This window comes from Peromyscus maniculatus, chromosome 2, assembly GCF_049852395.1.
Source record: "Peromyscus maniculatus bairdii isolate BWxNUB_F1_BW_parent chromosome 2, HU_Pman_BW_mat_3.1, whole genome shotgun sequence".
NCBI classification, from domain to species: Eukaryota; Metazoa; Chordata; class Mammalia; order Rodentia; family Cricetidae; genus Peromyscus; species Peromyscus maniculatus.
The window spans coordinates 164422592-164438989 of record NC_134853.1 but is presented as its reverse complement, the minus strand read 5'-3'; the positions used below and the strand labels follow the sequence as shown (position 1 = coordinate 164438989).

The 16398-nt window shown below is 47.5% G+C and overlaps 1 protein-coding gene across 5 annotated transcripts in view; it reads left to right on the top strand.

The window, feature by feature from the left end:
- Vps13d (vacuolar protein sorting 13 homolog D) overlaps positions 1 to 16398 on the top strand; it is a 233810-nt gene that overhangs the window by 170899 nt on the left and 46513 nt on the right. For all 5 annotated transcript variants that reach the window (XM_076565634.1, XM_042272539.2, XM_042272538.2 and 2 more), the window contains one exon: positions 14078 to 14210. In XM_076565634.1, coding sequence (XP_076421749.1) covers positions 14078 to 14210 — 133 coding nt within the window. The remainder of the gene's footprint in view (positions 1 to 14077; positions 14211 to 16398) is intronic.

Here is a 16398-nt window from a genome sequence, read left to right as displayed (position 1 = left end):
ATGTTCATGGTTTGTCTGTGTCTTGCTATCAGCAACTGTTGTCGCTAGTTTGTTTTAAAGTCTACATAAAAAGAGAATCTAGGAGTGGCCTGCCGTGGGAAGAAGCATGGGCCTGTCTTCTTTAGGTCATGGACCTGGCCCAGAGAGCATAAAGGCCATGTGCTTGGTGAGAATATGGCTCTCTGAACCACGAGCCTTTGCTGAAGCTCCTTTCCCTTCTGGAAGGAGTTCCATATGCTGCTGGAAGCAGAGTGCTAGTGCTGGGTGTTGACTTGGTTTACTGTGGTCTCCTTTTTGGCACAGGAGGCTCTGGATGGCTCTCCTGTGTTTCTGTGAGTGCCAGGAGTGGGCAAAGCAAACCAGGGTGGGCTCGACATGTCTGTGTCCCGGATTTCCTGGTTTCTGCCAAGGACTGTCACTGTCAGGCCACTCCCAGCCACAGCATTTTGTCTTTTTTTACCTTAATCCAGAACACTTTGCCAAACCAGCAGACCAAATGGTGACTGAATCATGCCCCCCTCTGGGACAGATGAGCCCTGTCCTGCTTGGGCTGCATCTGTCCCAATGTCCTCGTGTTGGTTCAGACCTGCTTGCCCCTCCATCCGAGTCTCTTCACAGCTGAGGTGTTTTGTCAGAGCAAGATTGCAAAGAGTTAACACTTTTGCTTTTTCTCAAAGTTATCTGTGAAGAGTATTAGTTGTTTAATAAAGCGTGCCTGCCCTCCGGATGAACCCGCCAGTGACTCTGCAGCTGGGGTCATTCCAAGTTCACGCGGTGGACTTTTGACTGCCTCTGTGTCTGTGAAAACAGTCGGCAGCTCCTGCGGGGATCATTCATTCAGGCCTGTAACACAAAACTATTGCCAATGGGCACCTGCTGGGCCAGCTTCCCAGGAGGGCGTGGAGAGAAGATACCAAACTCCTCAGGCATCTGTGGAGATAAGAGCCACAGGGGCTCAAGGGATCTCTAATCAGGCCTGCCTCTGGGACCCACTGTGGGCCAATAGGCCAGTGTCAGGGAGTGTTAGCCTAGCCAGGCCACTTGGGTAGCATGAGAGCTAATAAAGACAGTGTGGAGTGGGAGGTGGGAGGGGGAGGCAGGAGAGAGAGAAGAAGGGAGGGTAGGAAGGAGAAGGGGGTGGTGCATAAGGAGGAAGAAAGATTCAGAGTACATTCCCCAAATTTCCAGCACATTCTTAATTCCTCAAAACAAGAAAACAGAGTCTATGGGTTTGGACATGCCTAATCGAAAATTGCTGTTTCTTCTGCCTGAACTGTATTTATTGGTTTGAACTGCTCTTTTCATGGAATTCATGTACCACCACATCTCACTGCATTGACCCTGTCCTTGAAAACCTGCAGGCCAGCAGCTTGAGTCTCAAACGTTTACTACTTTTACATGTCCAGTAACAAATGTGTACACGGGGTATGATCCATAGTTCTCCCTTTTGCTTGGGAAAAAAAATATCACCTGCTCTCCAGAGAAGACGTCACTGGGGGCTCTGAGTAACTAGCTCCACACATACGCTCACATTTTAGTGGCAGAGATACAGCAATGAGGTAATGGGGTTGAATGCCAGAGAACATTCTGGAGAGTACCTCACAGTTCTAATGTAACCCCATGTCATATGTTCCACTCACCCCCTTCAGAAAACACAAGTCACCTGCAAACATTTGCTTTTCCTGCTCATCTGTGCGTTACTTTAACCTGATTCTTCCCATCATTTCCAGTAGACAGTTAACTGTATTTATAGGCCTGGGTTATCCTAATCTGCCCGTGATGATATACTTTTTAAAAGCAGTTTTGTTCTCACAGAAGCCTTCCTTACTGCGTCTGATCCATTTCTCATAACTTTGTGCAAAGAAACATTTAACTTAGTTCTGCACTACTGATAACAGTCCCAGGAAATTCCAGGCAAAAGCCAGAAGCCCATTTTCTTCATCCAGGACTGTGGCCATGTCTGGCTCTGTATGCTCTGATAAGGAGGACAACAATGTTAATTTTGTATTTCCTTGGCTTTTGTCTCTCGTAATCTGTTGCCAGAATGAGCAGGCAGCTTGTCCACCTGCATGCTCTTTGTGCACTGTGTGGTCACAGTGCAGAAAGGGGCCAGACCACATGGAATGCTGTCATCTGTGAACTGCTTTTCTCTTTGTTTCTCAGTGTTGCTGTACAGGAGATGGTGTGTGTGTGTGTGTGTGTGTGTGTGTGTGTGTGTGTGTGTGTGTGTGTGTGTGTGTGCTTTTGTAGTTGCTGCTTCCCTATCTAGGATGAAGCATGCAGCCCAGATGTCAAGGCACCTGAACCTTGTTCTAGCTCTGCACACAGACCTAACTAAATACAGAGTTGTGCAAATGTTAACATGTTAACAGGTTTGCTGTTTTTCATGCCTTTCCTTTAGCTCACAACTGTATATAGACAGCTACAAACACCAGACTCTGTGCTAGATATTGGTGGAAAAGGCCAAGTCTCTGCCCCTCAGGGGCACCACAATAGCAAAGAAGAGGGTGGGAACCATGTATTCAGCAAGCGTCCAAGTGCTGGGGCAGGCCAGGCTGGCATGGAGAAAGCCTTGAAGATGGGTGCCACACAGACAATAGATTGTAGACAGGAAGGGGCTCACAGGAGGGACTATGTGTGTGAAGCACAAGGCTTGGGGTGGGGGAGATACGCTGTGCCAGCTAGCTGGGCTAGTTAGGAGACTGGTCCACTGTTTGCCCCATGGGCAATAAAAATATAAGAGACCTAAGTGTTCGACATTTGGAGCCTAGTACTGTATCATGATAACCTGTGGTCTACATAGAAGGATTATTTTGCAATTGCATTGTGTATGTTGAGGAGAAAGGGTCACACATTGCACAGTCAGGACAAACCAAACCAACAGCCTCTCAAGCCTGTGGGTGGGAGACCTGACTCACGTAAAAAATATATATATACATATATTTACTTATTCATTTAGTGTATGTGTTCTCATACGGAGGTCAGGACAACTTGAAGGAGTCAATCCACTCCATGTGGGCTCTAGCGATTGAACTCCGGTCATCAGGCCTGGCAGCAAGCACCAGGTGAACCACCTTGGTGCCCCGCCCCACCCGAGCTCACAGCACAGGGAGCTGTGTCTGCTTGCTTGCTGTAATGGCTTGCAGGTGCACCAGACTGCTCTTCATGGCCGGGGCGGCTCTGCCGGGGCACCACAGCACTTCTCATTAGCCAAGTGCCCCACTAGCCACAGCAGAAAATCGGCTTTCCGAAGCTAGAGCAGCGGACTGAGGGCCCAGAAGTGAAGCAGCTGGACCACAGGAGGAAGAGAGGTGGTGGGTCTGTCTTCAGCTGAGCTGTTCTGCATAATGTGGGGCTCAGCAGGTACCCTGTGTTCCATTGACCGTCAAACTACATCTGGGAAGTTCTCAGACCCTGTTTGACTAGCCATAAGCTGCTTGGTGATCTTTTTAGCATATAGGTAAACTAGATGTGGCCTGAAATGGAGAAAGTTGAGCTTGTTACGTATGGGAGTGTGTTTCATGGCCTTCACCCCCAAGCCCTTATCTCATCTGTTTTGATCTGTAGATTCTTCTCTGAAAATCCTTCCTTTCATTTCTCTACTTAGCACAGCTAACAGTGCCCAGAGAGAGCTTGGCTGGGACTTTTCTTTTTTACGTAAGCATTAAAAGAGGCCATTTATCTTGAGGCACACGTGACCTCTGCTTTCCTGCAGCTCTTTAGACTTCAGGCCAGGTAGCTTCCTGGTGGCTTCTTGGAGCCTGTGATTTCCAGTGCTCAGAGTCCTAATACTGAAGTCATTTGCCCAGCACCTGGGCTGGGAGGCAGGCTGGGGCCTTTGACTCAGGCTTGAAGTTGGGCTCCTTGGCATATATGGTCAAGGAAGAGTCCCTGGTGCACACCTGTCAAGACTGTCTGTCAGGATGGACTCCCTGGCCCTGACTTTCTCAGCATGATTGTGTGCCCACCCTCATCACCCAAAACTTCAAACTTTGTAGCTGACCAATTATGTCCTGAACTTGAGTAGAATGAGTCACCATTAGAGAAGACTTGGAGAAATTTGCTTATGCTCATGCCCTACCTGCACCCCCACCTCCATCATATATATCACCCACAAGGTGATTTTATTAACAGTGGGAGCCTTTGAGAATGACCAGGCCGTGAAGCTGGAGCTCTCATGCCTTGGATTAGAACTGTATTCTGAGATGAGGTCGTGGACTGTTGGTCAGGCTGATGTGTAACTCATACTCATAAAGTGATCATTCTCTCTCAGCCTCCCAAGTAGCTGGGATTACAAACATGTCCCACCACATCTGGCTGGATCAGTACCCTTTTATTTGTGAAATCATTATTATTGTTGTTTTTAGGTAGAGTCTTGTTATTTAATCCAGATTGGCCTCAAACTCACGATCCTCCTTTTTAATGCAGGGATTACAAACTCGCATCACCATGCCTGGCACGTTAGTGCCCTTTAAAAGTGAGCCAGTTCCCCCCCCCCCCATTGTGAGGTTACAGTGAAAAGATGGGTGTCTAGGAAGCAAGCCCTTTGGCAGCTCCGAGTCCTGAGCGAAGCCAGTCCTTCCTCGGTGATCTTAGGGAATACCTAAGCCGAGAGTTTGGTTTTGTCTTAACTCACCTGCAGGGTGGGGACATTTGGTTCCATCTTATCAAGAACCTTCTTTTGTCTTTTTGCCTGAGTCTGGCCTCAAGCTTCTCAGGGAAGTAGATCAGATTTAATTCAATACCTTAGATCTTCACTCTCCTTCCCTTTCTAAAGGAAAGACTAAACTTGCTCTTCCAGAGGCCAAAGACAGTTTCCAATGGGTATTCATGCCTGCTCACTGGTCACTTCCCCACCCTGAAGTGAGCAGTGGCTCCATGCAGGGCATTCCCCAAATGCAGCTTTTGTCCCCAAATGTCACCCCCAAACAGGTTACTATGTTCCCAGAAACTGCTTGCTTTCCCTGGAAATAATCTGCTGTTGTTAATGAGCCGAGGGTTCTGGGGAGACAAGAGGACCTACTAGGGTGGAGAGAAGGAGGGAGGGTGGAGCCTGGATGGACTTGGATCACTTTTAGACCAGGAGTTCTGTTGGAGTTCGCAGCTTCACTTCTCCAAGAGGAAAGATGGATACGTTGAGTCTGTGAGCTTCATGGCCTTCTGGAAGGCATTTTCCCACAGAGGGAATAATCAACCTCCAGCCCTGTTCCCTCTCCAGACAACCTGTTTTCAGGGAGGAGCACATAGTGCATCTTTGTTGGCGATTCTTACTCTTCCTAAGTGGGGATTGTGGCTGTTCTGTTGTGAGGACCAGACTAGGTGATTTCACAGCTGCTGTCACAGGGTTGCTTCACAGGATGGCTTCTCTAGCTAAGGTCCCACTAAGTAATTTTTGACAAAATTTTAAGACAAAATTTTCTTCTTTGTCTCATGAATGAAGACACTGTTCTTAAGGAGAAAGTTCCTAAAGAGAGTTTTTTTTCAATTCTAGTTAATGCTAGCTAGTGTCACAGGTGGCCTGGGACTCCTTTTCACAGTCTGTGTGGCAGGGCTCGAGAGATGGCTCAGTCGGTAAGAGCACTGCTGCTCTTGCAGAGGACCCAGGTCCAGTAAGCCAGCACCCACAAGGCTCCTCACAACCACCTATAGCTCCAGTCCCAGGGGAGTCCAATGCCTTCTTCTGATCTCTTTGGGAACTGCATGCATGTGGTATGCAGGTGTACTTAGAGGCAAAACACCCACACACATAAAATAATAATAATAAAATGAAGTCCATGTACCTCCCTAGAGTGGAGCTAATTCACCCACCTAGGTAGGCATTATGCTGTGACTACTACAGAGGGCATTTTTTTCTCATAATCTAGCTCAGTACTTGGGTAAGAGCCTTTGGTATTTGTTGCAAATCTTGTTAAGAGGGCACAGCTGTTTGGAACCACCTTCAGCTTTCCTCTGTGTCATAGGATTCTCAGCAGTGGGTGAGAATCAACACAGACGCCCGTCATCTGCCAGGAAAGCCTACTTACAGCATGTCCAGCCACTGTAGATCCAAGTTCCATACACGACTGTCTTTACAGAGGCACTTGGGGCTGGTGAGATGACTCAGAGGGTAAAGGTGATTGCCACCAAGTCTGGTGACCTGAAGTCAGTCCCTGGTACCCACATAGTGGAAGGAGAGAACTGACTCCAACAAATTGTTCTCTGAACTCTACACACACACTAGCACATATATAACCCCCAGTAAATCAATCAATCAATGTAATTTTTGTTTTTATTTTGAGACAAGGTCTCTCCACATAGCCCTGGCAGTCCTGGAGCTCGTTATGTAGACCAGGCTGGCTTCAGATTCAAAGAGATCCACCTACTTCTGCCTCTCAAGTCGTAGGATTAAAGGTGTGTACCACCCTGTCTGGCAATCAATGTAGTTTTTAAATTAAACATGAGAAACAGAGGCACCGTACCTACATGCGTCTCCTAATCCATGTGGGAAACCCCTAGGACTTGACTGAGCCCCGTCCTCTGGTCTGTTGAGGTCACTCTCCCAAGCCTGCCTCCATTCTGCTGTGTGTTCTTTCAGTCTTAGAGCAAACCCTACCAGTCCTTTTGAGAGAAAAAGCTAAATCCTATTATGGAAGTGCTTCAAACCACTCTGAGCTTCCGGATTAATCTGAAACAACATCTGAGTTCATAACTGGGTCACAGTTGCAGAACAGCAGAGACTTGCCAGTTCAGCTGGCGTGTGCCTCAGGCCAGTTACGACCCCGGCAGTCTCGAGGCTGTACCTTACTGGATGCCTTTAGACCTTGTGTGCTGAGATAATCGGGTGCCTGTGGATAACTTTGTTTCTTAATGAGAAGGAGTGGCCTGTCCTGATAAGTGTTTGTCCATGAAATGGCTACACAGGACACATCCTAGGGCTGGAGGGCCTCAAGAGTCCAGAGTATGGAGGAGGAGAAAAGCAAGGTCACGGACTTGGAGGTGCCGCTGACACAGAGTGAGTGTCAGGCCCAGTTTCAAATGCCTCACTACTCTCAGGGTTCCCGTCAGGCCTGTATTCTCAGGACCATGTAGAATTGTGACCATATAGAATCGTAACTGGGAACAACCTGCTCTGTGTCCTGTGGACAGAAATCTGGGGTTCCTAAATACCCCCTTTTCACCAGGCCCCAACTTATTCCTTGCCCCCTGTTTAAATGTGTATCCCTACTTGCCCCACCCCTTACCCTGGGCCAAGTGACAGACAGCGGTTTGGTCTGCCTCTTCTCAGTGGCAGTTACTGGTTCGGGGTCATTGTTTCCTTTAACTTTCCTGTTTATAAATATCGCAGAAAGGTTCAATGTCAAGACAAAACTCACAGAAGAACATTTTGAAAGCCTTCTCTCCCTTCCTCCCTCCTTCCCTCCCTTTGCTTCTTTCTGATTGGATGTTGTGCTGGGGATTGAGCCTAGGTCAGTGCTGTACCACTGAGTGGCATTCCCAGCCCCAGAACAGTTTTCACTGTTAATGATACCAAACAGAAGAGAATGATTTAGGATCTTGGTTTTGAAGTGATTCGGGTCACAACTGACTTGAAGCTACCAGCAAAGTTGAAAATGACTCTGGAGTTTAAAAACCCAAAGTGCTTCTGAGAAACTTGTTCAAATTGATGGGCAGACACTGGGCCCAGCACTCTGCTTTAATTACTTCTGGAACCCCTCAAAGAAACCCTCTAGAGTAGGGGGTTGATGAATAACTGCAAGATAAACTGAGGTCCAGACAAGCTAGGTGACTCTCACTATAAGAGGATGTTAGTGACAGGCAGATGCCACTGCTCTGTTCCTACACAGTGGCCTCCTTGGCAGCACCACACAGGACCCCTGCCCGCCTGTGGCACAGCATGGAGATAGCCATTCTGATGGTGTGTCCTGGGCACGGCTGAGGGACCTGGAACTGTGCTGGTCATGCTGCAGCTGTCCAGCCTTGTCCTTGGGTGAAGGGAAATCCTCTCCCCCATGCCAGAGTCCTGTTACTTGTTTCTCTTTTCCTGTGAAATACAGTCACCACCTACCCTGGTGACAAGGACGATACTGTCACCAGCAGTTTGCAAGGATCTTAAGGAGGAACTTTCCATTAGGTAAATAACTATGAAAGAAGAGCCCCAGAGAACAGGGAGAAACTGAAGCCTAGGCTCCTGTTACACCAGCCAAATACCTTTGGCACCCATGCCTGCTGAGTATCATGGAAGGGTCAGGGAAATGAGCAGGACAGAACTGAAGGACACAGTGGGAATTTTCTCCCTCATGCCATTCCACTGTCTGCTTAAATTTCTGAAGTCAGATGTTCAGAGCCAGGCCCCCAAGCCCAGGCTTCCCCACAGTGTCTTTGTGCATATGGACAACAGGATTACTTTGGAGTGTTGATGCACAGTGTGTGTTAGCTGTTCAGAAGAATAGGCATCTTGAAGTACTCCTGAGCTTTTTACCCTCGTGGAAACACTGCTTTATAGAACTTAATGACGTTGGCCAAATGCACAAGTGTGGCTAGTGCTGACGCTTCCTTCGGCTCCAGAGGGGAACCCACTGTAAGTGTGTGAGCAGGTTTCTGAAGGACATTCTGTTCCTTGACACCTTTCATCTTAGCTGGGCTGACGTTCACTTGAAGCTTGAAGTGTTTTTGTAGGCTTGAACTTTTTTTTTTTTTTTTGAATGAGCTAAATTGACTTAACTCTGCAAATCCCCTGTGCTGTGGAGGTTTTGATTATAACCACCAGAGTGGTGCCTTACCTGCAAATGACCTCCTGGATTCCAGTAGCTTTCCCATTAGTAGCCCAGTGCACACTCTGCTCCGGAGCTGTTAGATCCCTCTGTAGAGAGCATGTACCACACTAGAGGATCTTCTGTCATACCACAGCAACCTTATAGAATATGTTTATTCCCATTTTACAGAGGTTTGAGACTGCTCAGCATGTCTTATTAAATGTCCCTTATATATCTTTCTGTGGTGAATGCTGTGACACATTGTCCAACCTCTCTGCATTCTCCAAAGTGATATTTTTAATGCCCATTTTGGAGCTAAGATTTAAGCCACTGTCCACGGTCTCTCTGCTATTAAGTGTCTTTTCTAGTTGGAATTTGAACTCAAGTGTGATTGGCTTTCTGTTACACCACACATACATATACCCCTGAGCTGAGTGAAGGCAGGAGACAGAACCCACTTCTGACTGCCCCTAGTCCCAGCCTCTAGGTGGCCCCAGTGGCTCTCACTGTGTTGAGACTGGCCACATAGCCAAGCTGAAGTTGCTCGTGTCCTGAAGACTTATTCTTTCCCCGAGAACCTCTGAGAGTCACATCTCCTTTGAATGCTCTGGATGTCAGACTCCAATATTCATTTCTATCAAGACAGTGAGACAAGGGGAGGGAGGGAGGTGACTGTGCCCTGAGTCGGTCAGATCACTTCAGCACTGACATTGTTGCTGTTGTGAGTGTTTCCACCCTGTTGATGGTTGCCTTCAAAGCTGAGGGCATGGTCAGGGAGTGTGTCCCAGCTACAGCGAATAAAGGCTGTGGGCACAGAGAGCAATGATTCTAGAATCCCTTCCCTCAACAGCCTGCATGTCAGTATGCTGTCTGTGAGGGATGGACAGTGGGATGTTTTACCGACCCACTTGGATGGGAATAAGAAGTAGATTTAAAGATGATCACGTGAGTGTCCCCAAGGGGATGGAAGACCACTGTCTTGATCAATGTGCCCCATCATCTGTCTGGCCTTGCTTTCTTTTCTGTAAAACGTCTCTGTTGGTAAGAGCTGATCAGCCTCCCATCAGCACATGTCTGGGTAGGTCACAGACTTTATTCAATATCTACCCTTTTTCTATTCTCAGATCCACTTTCTGCTGGACAAAATGCCACATGCCTGTAATCTAGCATCTGAGAGTGGAGGTAGGAGAATTAGGAGTTCTAGAGCAGTACACTGGCCACAACAGAACCCTCTCAAAACCAAACTAAAAGGCTGCTTTGGGGGGGGGGAAGACCTTTATAATAGTAGCCCATGAATATCTCTCCATGCTTTCAACTCACAAGTGACAAACAGCATGTCTAGATGGCTTGCACAATAGGGTTTTTGGTGTTGTTTTGTTTTTCTGAGACAGGGTTTCTCTGTGTAGCCCTGGCTGTCCTGGAACTCACTCTGTAAACCAGGCTGGCCTTGAACTCAGAGATCTGCCTGCATCTGTCTCCCAAGTGCTGGGATTAAAGGCAAATACCACTACCACTGCCCGCACAAATAGTTTTTATCACAGAAAAGTGAGAATAGTAAATTGACTTAGGTGTAGACATCTTTCATAGCAAAAGTCAAGCTTCTAGCCAGGTGGGGTGTTACATGCCTATAGTCTGAGGCAGGCGAACCACGAGCTTGGGCACACATAGAGAGACCCTCTCTCAAAAACAAAACAAACAAAAAGTGAAGCATCAGAGAAACATCTGGAAGGATTTGGCTTTTGGGACGGAGAGTGATCTCTCCTTGAGATGCTGACCTTCTCTTGGGGGTTAGCATGGACCTCTGTACAGAGAATCACTGGGAGCCTGCTGGTGCAGGGTGCAAGGCAGCTGTAGAACCAGATACCAGTCATAGCTCCCATGGGCTCCCTCCCGAGCCTCAAGTATCTAACTGGCTTCATGGAAGGGATTTAGAAGGAGACAGGGTCATATTAGGTATCATTCCTAGATGACTTCCCTTATTCTCTCAGAGGAAGGATGATGGGGAAATGTCTCTTTGTACACTGCAAATATGTGTTGCTCTGATTGGTTGATAAATAAAGCCATTTGGCCTATGGAAAGGCAGCTTAGAGGCAGGCAGGAAAGTCAAAGAGACATAAGAAGGGGGGGGGTACGGATGCCAGCGAGCCACCCAAGGAGCAACATGTAATGGGAAGCAGGTAAAGCCACAGGACATGTGGTGATACATAGATTAATAGTTGTGGGCTAATTTAAGATATAAGAGCTAGCTAGGAAAAGGCTTGAGCCATGGCCATGCAGTTGTAATATAAGCCTCTGTGTGTTTACTTGGTGGATGAGAATGGGAGAGATTTGTCCCTACTGCCAGCAGGCCGGAACACAGGAAATCTTCCGACTACAGAAGGAAAGTTGGTTTTTATCTTCGTTTTAGTCGACTGTTACAAAAGGCAAAGTGGCCTTCACTTACACTTTCTTCTCAGTGCTTACTCTTCTCCAGCTGAGCAAGATGCTGAAGACAGCCCGGGTGCTCTAGTGTGTCCTGCAGGCACCGTCACTGCCATGCCCACATGACCATTATCTTACCACCTCTAGGGCTTTGGTACAGACTGCGGATTAATGCTCCATATGTGCAGTGCTGGCCAATGCATCTAGGTCACCAGTGCCATTGCAATGAAACCTGTGGCTGCAGGACAGGCTCCAAGGCCAGTGTTTATCTCCCCAGTGGAGTCCATGTTGGGCCAGGCTCAGTGCTTTGGAAAGACATGCGCTGTGGAGATTGCTTGAAGTTAGAGCTGGAAAGGTTTTGGACACCATCCAACACCATCCCCTGAGTGCTCTACCTTTAGGTGGTTCTTCTCTGAAAACTTGGTTTGGAGGCTTGCGTATATCTGCTGTGAAGTAGAGGATGTTAAAGTTAAACCCTAGTGTGGCTGGCCACAGCTCTAACCCTTTGAAAGGGTGATGATTGCCCTCGGGCTAGGGCTAGCAACTGCCTCACAGTGGTGAGGATGCTAGCTGGACACAGGCTCCTAGTTACTATTGCTGATCTTGCCAGCCACGTGGTACAATCGCCTTGCCCCAGTGCAAGTGGAGGCTCAGAGCACAAAGCTCCCACAGTGCTCAAGAAGGGTCTGCCATCTGGCTCAGGCCAATGTGCATGTTCCTGGCCTTCTGTCCTGTGGTGGCTTTCCAAGGACAAAGTCTGTTCTCCATGATCCCCAGTGATGGCTTTGCAATCTGCCATGATTCCTCTCATTATCCTAAAGGAAATTGTCAGATTAACTTTCATTAACTTTCTTTCTGTAACTAGTCATAGAGTGGTGGAGAAGGTGGGGCTGAAAAACAAACTGATGGGGCTCAGATTTCCAGAAGGGTGTGCCAGGGATGCCCTAAACCACATCAGCATTGGGGGTGTGGGTGGGACTGTGGGAGTGGGAGGAGCTTTCCCATAAGTGGCGCCAGGAAGCACTTGCTATTTCTTCCCGTGTCCAGAACTTATCTGTCACTCACCTCGGGAAGCCTCCAGACTGATGGCTTGCAGGGTGGATCTGATCTGTGTTAACCACACCCAGAAACCCTCATTCCTCACCCCACCCCCACCAAATCAGAATGAGGTTGGCCCCCAAATGGCTGCCTAGTGTCTTGGGTCCTCCAGGTAGGCCGTTGGCCTATAGTCTTCCCATTGAGCTGTATATCTAAATAACATTCCTGTGAGTTTTCTAAGAGGTTAGTCCTGGGTCATTGGCACTTAAACCAGTTGTTTTGGTAAATCCTTCCTGAGAAGGTTAATTATATATTTGATACCCTTCTCTTTTTATGCCTGAATGATGAGGATAAGTACTCTGTGGTTTATTAACTGTCACGTTAAACCTTTTCAAATTGTCTGGTGACAAAACAGAGTTTTATGTCCTTTTTATCCAGCTTTGATGGATGAGACAGCTTCTCTGGGTAAAGTATGCTAGGGTAAATACAATCCTCTGATTTGTGGGGGATGATGGGTTTGCACTCGAAGTCCTGGGTTCAAGTCTGCTGTTAATCTTTTCACCCATTTCCTTTTCTCCCTTTGATAAATGGGGCTGGGTACCTGATGGGCACTCGGTAATTGCTGAGTGAGTGAAGGAAGACATAGCTTTACAGAGGAGGCTCATCTCACCTTTTCTCTTTCCCCATCAAACCCCATGCTCAGTGCATGCTGGTGAGCATTTCACCAAGCTGCACCTCTTCAGAGATTTTGATATGAAACCATAGAGCATGTTTCCTGCCTTGAAGCCAACTGATTCTTAGCACAAAGGGCAGTGTCCTTAATATCAAAGGATACCAACTTTCACTTTCTCTCCCCTGACCCCTGGCCATTTTGTCTAAACCTTTAACTTAAATTTAAAAAAAAAATCATGTATATGTGTGTGAGCATGTGTTTGTGGTATATGCACACATGTGTGTGTATGCGCATGCACACAGAGGCCAGAGGAGATGTCCTGCTCTGTCAACCTCTACCTCATTTTCTTGAGACAGGGTCCCTCATTAAGCCTAGGGGTAGACTGGAGGCCAGCAAGTCTCAGCAGCCCTGCTGTCTTTGGCCAAAATATGCCTGGGTAGATGAGATCCTGTGATTTGTGGGAGAGGATGGATTTGTCACCTGAAGTCGTGGGTTGAAGTCTGCTGTTAACCTTAACAACTGCCGCAGCTCTGGAGGTCCAGGCACCTGTACAGCAGTAATGGCTTTTTACATGGGCGGTAGGGATTTGAACTCTGGTTCTTGTGCCTCTTCAGTAAGCACTTCAACCTGATAAGCCGTCTCTCCAACTCACATCTTTAACTTTTCAATACATTTTCAGGGATACTAGGAAAGTAGCTCTTACCTGAAGTACTTGGGTCCATAAGTCTTTACAAATTTCTAGATTTTCCAGCTTCACAACTATTTACATGTGAGATTTGAAATTCACCTGGGTTGCATACACACCTCACAGGTGACTGTTTAGTACTTCTGATGCACCAACATTCTGACTGCGATCCTTCACATGGGGCAAGGTGTGGATTTTCCATTTGTAGTGCTTTATCAGTGCTCAAAAAGTTTCCGATTGTAGACTGTCTTAGGTGCAGACTTTTGGTTTTGGATGTGGGTTGTATTGTGGAACTGCTGTGTAAATGCTTTGAGGGAATTCTTGTAGCAGCTCTGCCTCGTGTTTCCCTGTGTCCGCCACCCAGGGTTTAAGACCTACTCTGCTGGGCCAGACAGTGTCTGTAACTCAGCAGTTAGTCTTTCTGGATAATCGTACCTTACTGACTTCATGGTAAGAGTGAGGGAAAGTATTTAATAGAAAAACTAATGCTGAGGCTTTGAAACTCCTCTGTTTCTTAATTTGTTCTAGTTTGCAGGGACATTGTCAGATGGCCTGGGGAAGACCATGGACAATCGGCACCAGTCGGAGCGAGAGTACATCAGATACCACGCAGCCACCAGTGGGGAGCACCTCGTGGCTGGCATCCACGGCCTGGCCCATGGTGAGTCCCATGTAGTCAGGCTGAGGAAGGACGTCTCTCCTTCCACAGTGTCTTTATATACACATCTTGTTGCAAGGGGGGAAATAAAGCTGGCAGCAGTATAGTCCTGGCGAGCTGTCTTGGTGAGCCTGCTAGACACCCACCCTTTCCTGAAGTCCTCATCCCTCTTCAGGGTGCTGTGCACATTGCACTTCCTCCCCGTTCTCTAGTTTCCATTTCCAAGCACATTAAGTATGCTCCAGCAATCTCCTTTTAAAATCTGGACCTGCTGCTTTGAGATTCCCTTCAGAGGGCCGAGGAGATGGCCCAGTAGGTAAAGTGCTGGCATGGCAAACACAGGGCCTGAGTTTAATCCCCAGCATCCACATCAAAAGCCAGATTTGGGAGATCCCTGGGGCTTGCCAGCCAGCCAAGTAAAAGACACACTCTCCAACAACAAACCATAAGTGGATGACACCTGAGGAATGACACCTGAGGTTGACCTCTGACCTCTGCATGCATGCGCACACACCCATACACATGACTGCCTGATGCTTGCCACTTGTCCTTCTAAAGAAACTGAGATGTAGAGGTGGCTACTGGGCCAATGGCCTTGGTGTTCCTGCATCTGTAAGATGCAGGATTATAAAGCCATGTAATTACAAAGCAGGTGACTGCAGACATATGTCATCTCTGAGTTTGTTTCAACTCAACCACCAGTTATTGGCCAGAAGTCAACTTTTCCACCAGTGTCCCTCAACCACTTGGTCCTTTATCCACACAGAGCCAAGTGCTACCCCCAGATCTGCTCTAGATACTTCCTGCTCATCATCCTTCCAGTACCTGTAGTGGTCTTCATTGGCCATATGGCCAGTGGTGTGTAGCTTGCTGTCAGATGGACTGACTGTCAAGAAAGCAGAGGGGCCATCCAGAGTCCTCTGGCCCATAGTGCTTGCTCGGCCATGGCTGGCAGGTTTGACCAGATCCTGGGAATCATTGACACAGTGACAGTCCCCCAGAGTGATCAATCCCAGTTGTCTGCATTGAAACAAGAGGAGATAATATTTTATAATGATGTAAGCATGACTAATCCTATTCTTAGGATACAGTGTTTATTGCAGTGGGAAGTTTGGAAGAAGATGTCTTTGCTTTTCTGAGACTCATCAGCTGTAAACATGGCAAGTGACTCCCAAGCATCAGGCTCATTCAGGAGTAAAGATTTAATCATCTTTATTAACTGTAATGATAATGCAGTGACGATTAGAAGTGTCTAATTGCCATCCTTTCTCCAGAGAGGTGGCTGGTCTCTATTTTTGGATGAACACAACCATGTGCTAAGAAGCTAGGTAATTTGTTCATAGTTGCAAAGTCACCTCCAATCAAAGATTGTCCTGATGCTATATATAGCCCTTCTAGGAGCCAGTTAGGCCAGTCCGAGACCAGAACCAGTGCCAGCTCATCTAAGAGGACACTTGGAGCTCTGGACAGTGTGAAAAGAGTATCTCCTTTAGGAGGAGAAGACTCACATGATAAGAAGACCAGAATCCATCCAGTCTCTTTAGTTTAAAGCTGGAGTCCTAGGGCAGATCAGATGACTCGGCCCCTGATGATGTACATTCAATAGCCAGGCCCCACATAGTGGAAGGAGAGAACTGAGTTCTCCAAAATGTCTTCTGACTTTCTTGTATGCACTTTATGTACGCGCACGTGTACGCATGCACACATACACACACAAATGAAGTAAATGAATAAAAACCTGGAATCCAGGACCAGGTCCATTGAAGTCTGTCTTTTAAGTACTAGCTGTTTGACCAGGAATGCTCTTCAAAGATTAGGATAGGGATGTTGCCTCACTGGAGCAAAAGGACCCTGAATCGGAAAGACATGCTATGAATTCTTAGTACTTTCTCACCCAACAGTTTCCTTTCCCAATCTGTCTCACTAGAACTGAAGAGTGCAGAGAGCTTCCTCACACCCAACTGTCAGAGGGTAAACATCCTGTGAGTGTCCCTGGCCCAAGTCCTGGAAATGCTCACTGGACAGGGCCTCCCCTTCCCTGCAATGCCTGCAACCTCGCTAGCCTTTGCCAACCTGTGGCCACTTGTGGGCCTGCTTCAGCCATTGCTGTCAGCTTTTAAAATGTTTGAATGCCTTTTTCACTTAGATCAGTCTTTTAAGCTCGACACAACCCCCAGGGTCCTGGTTAGCC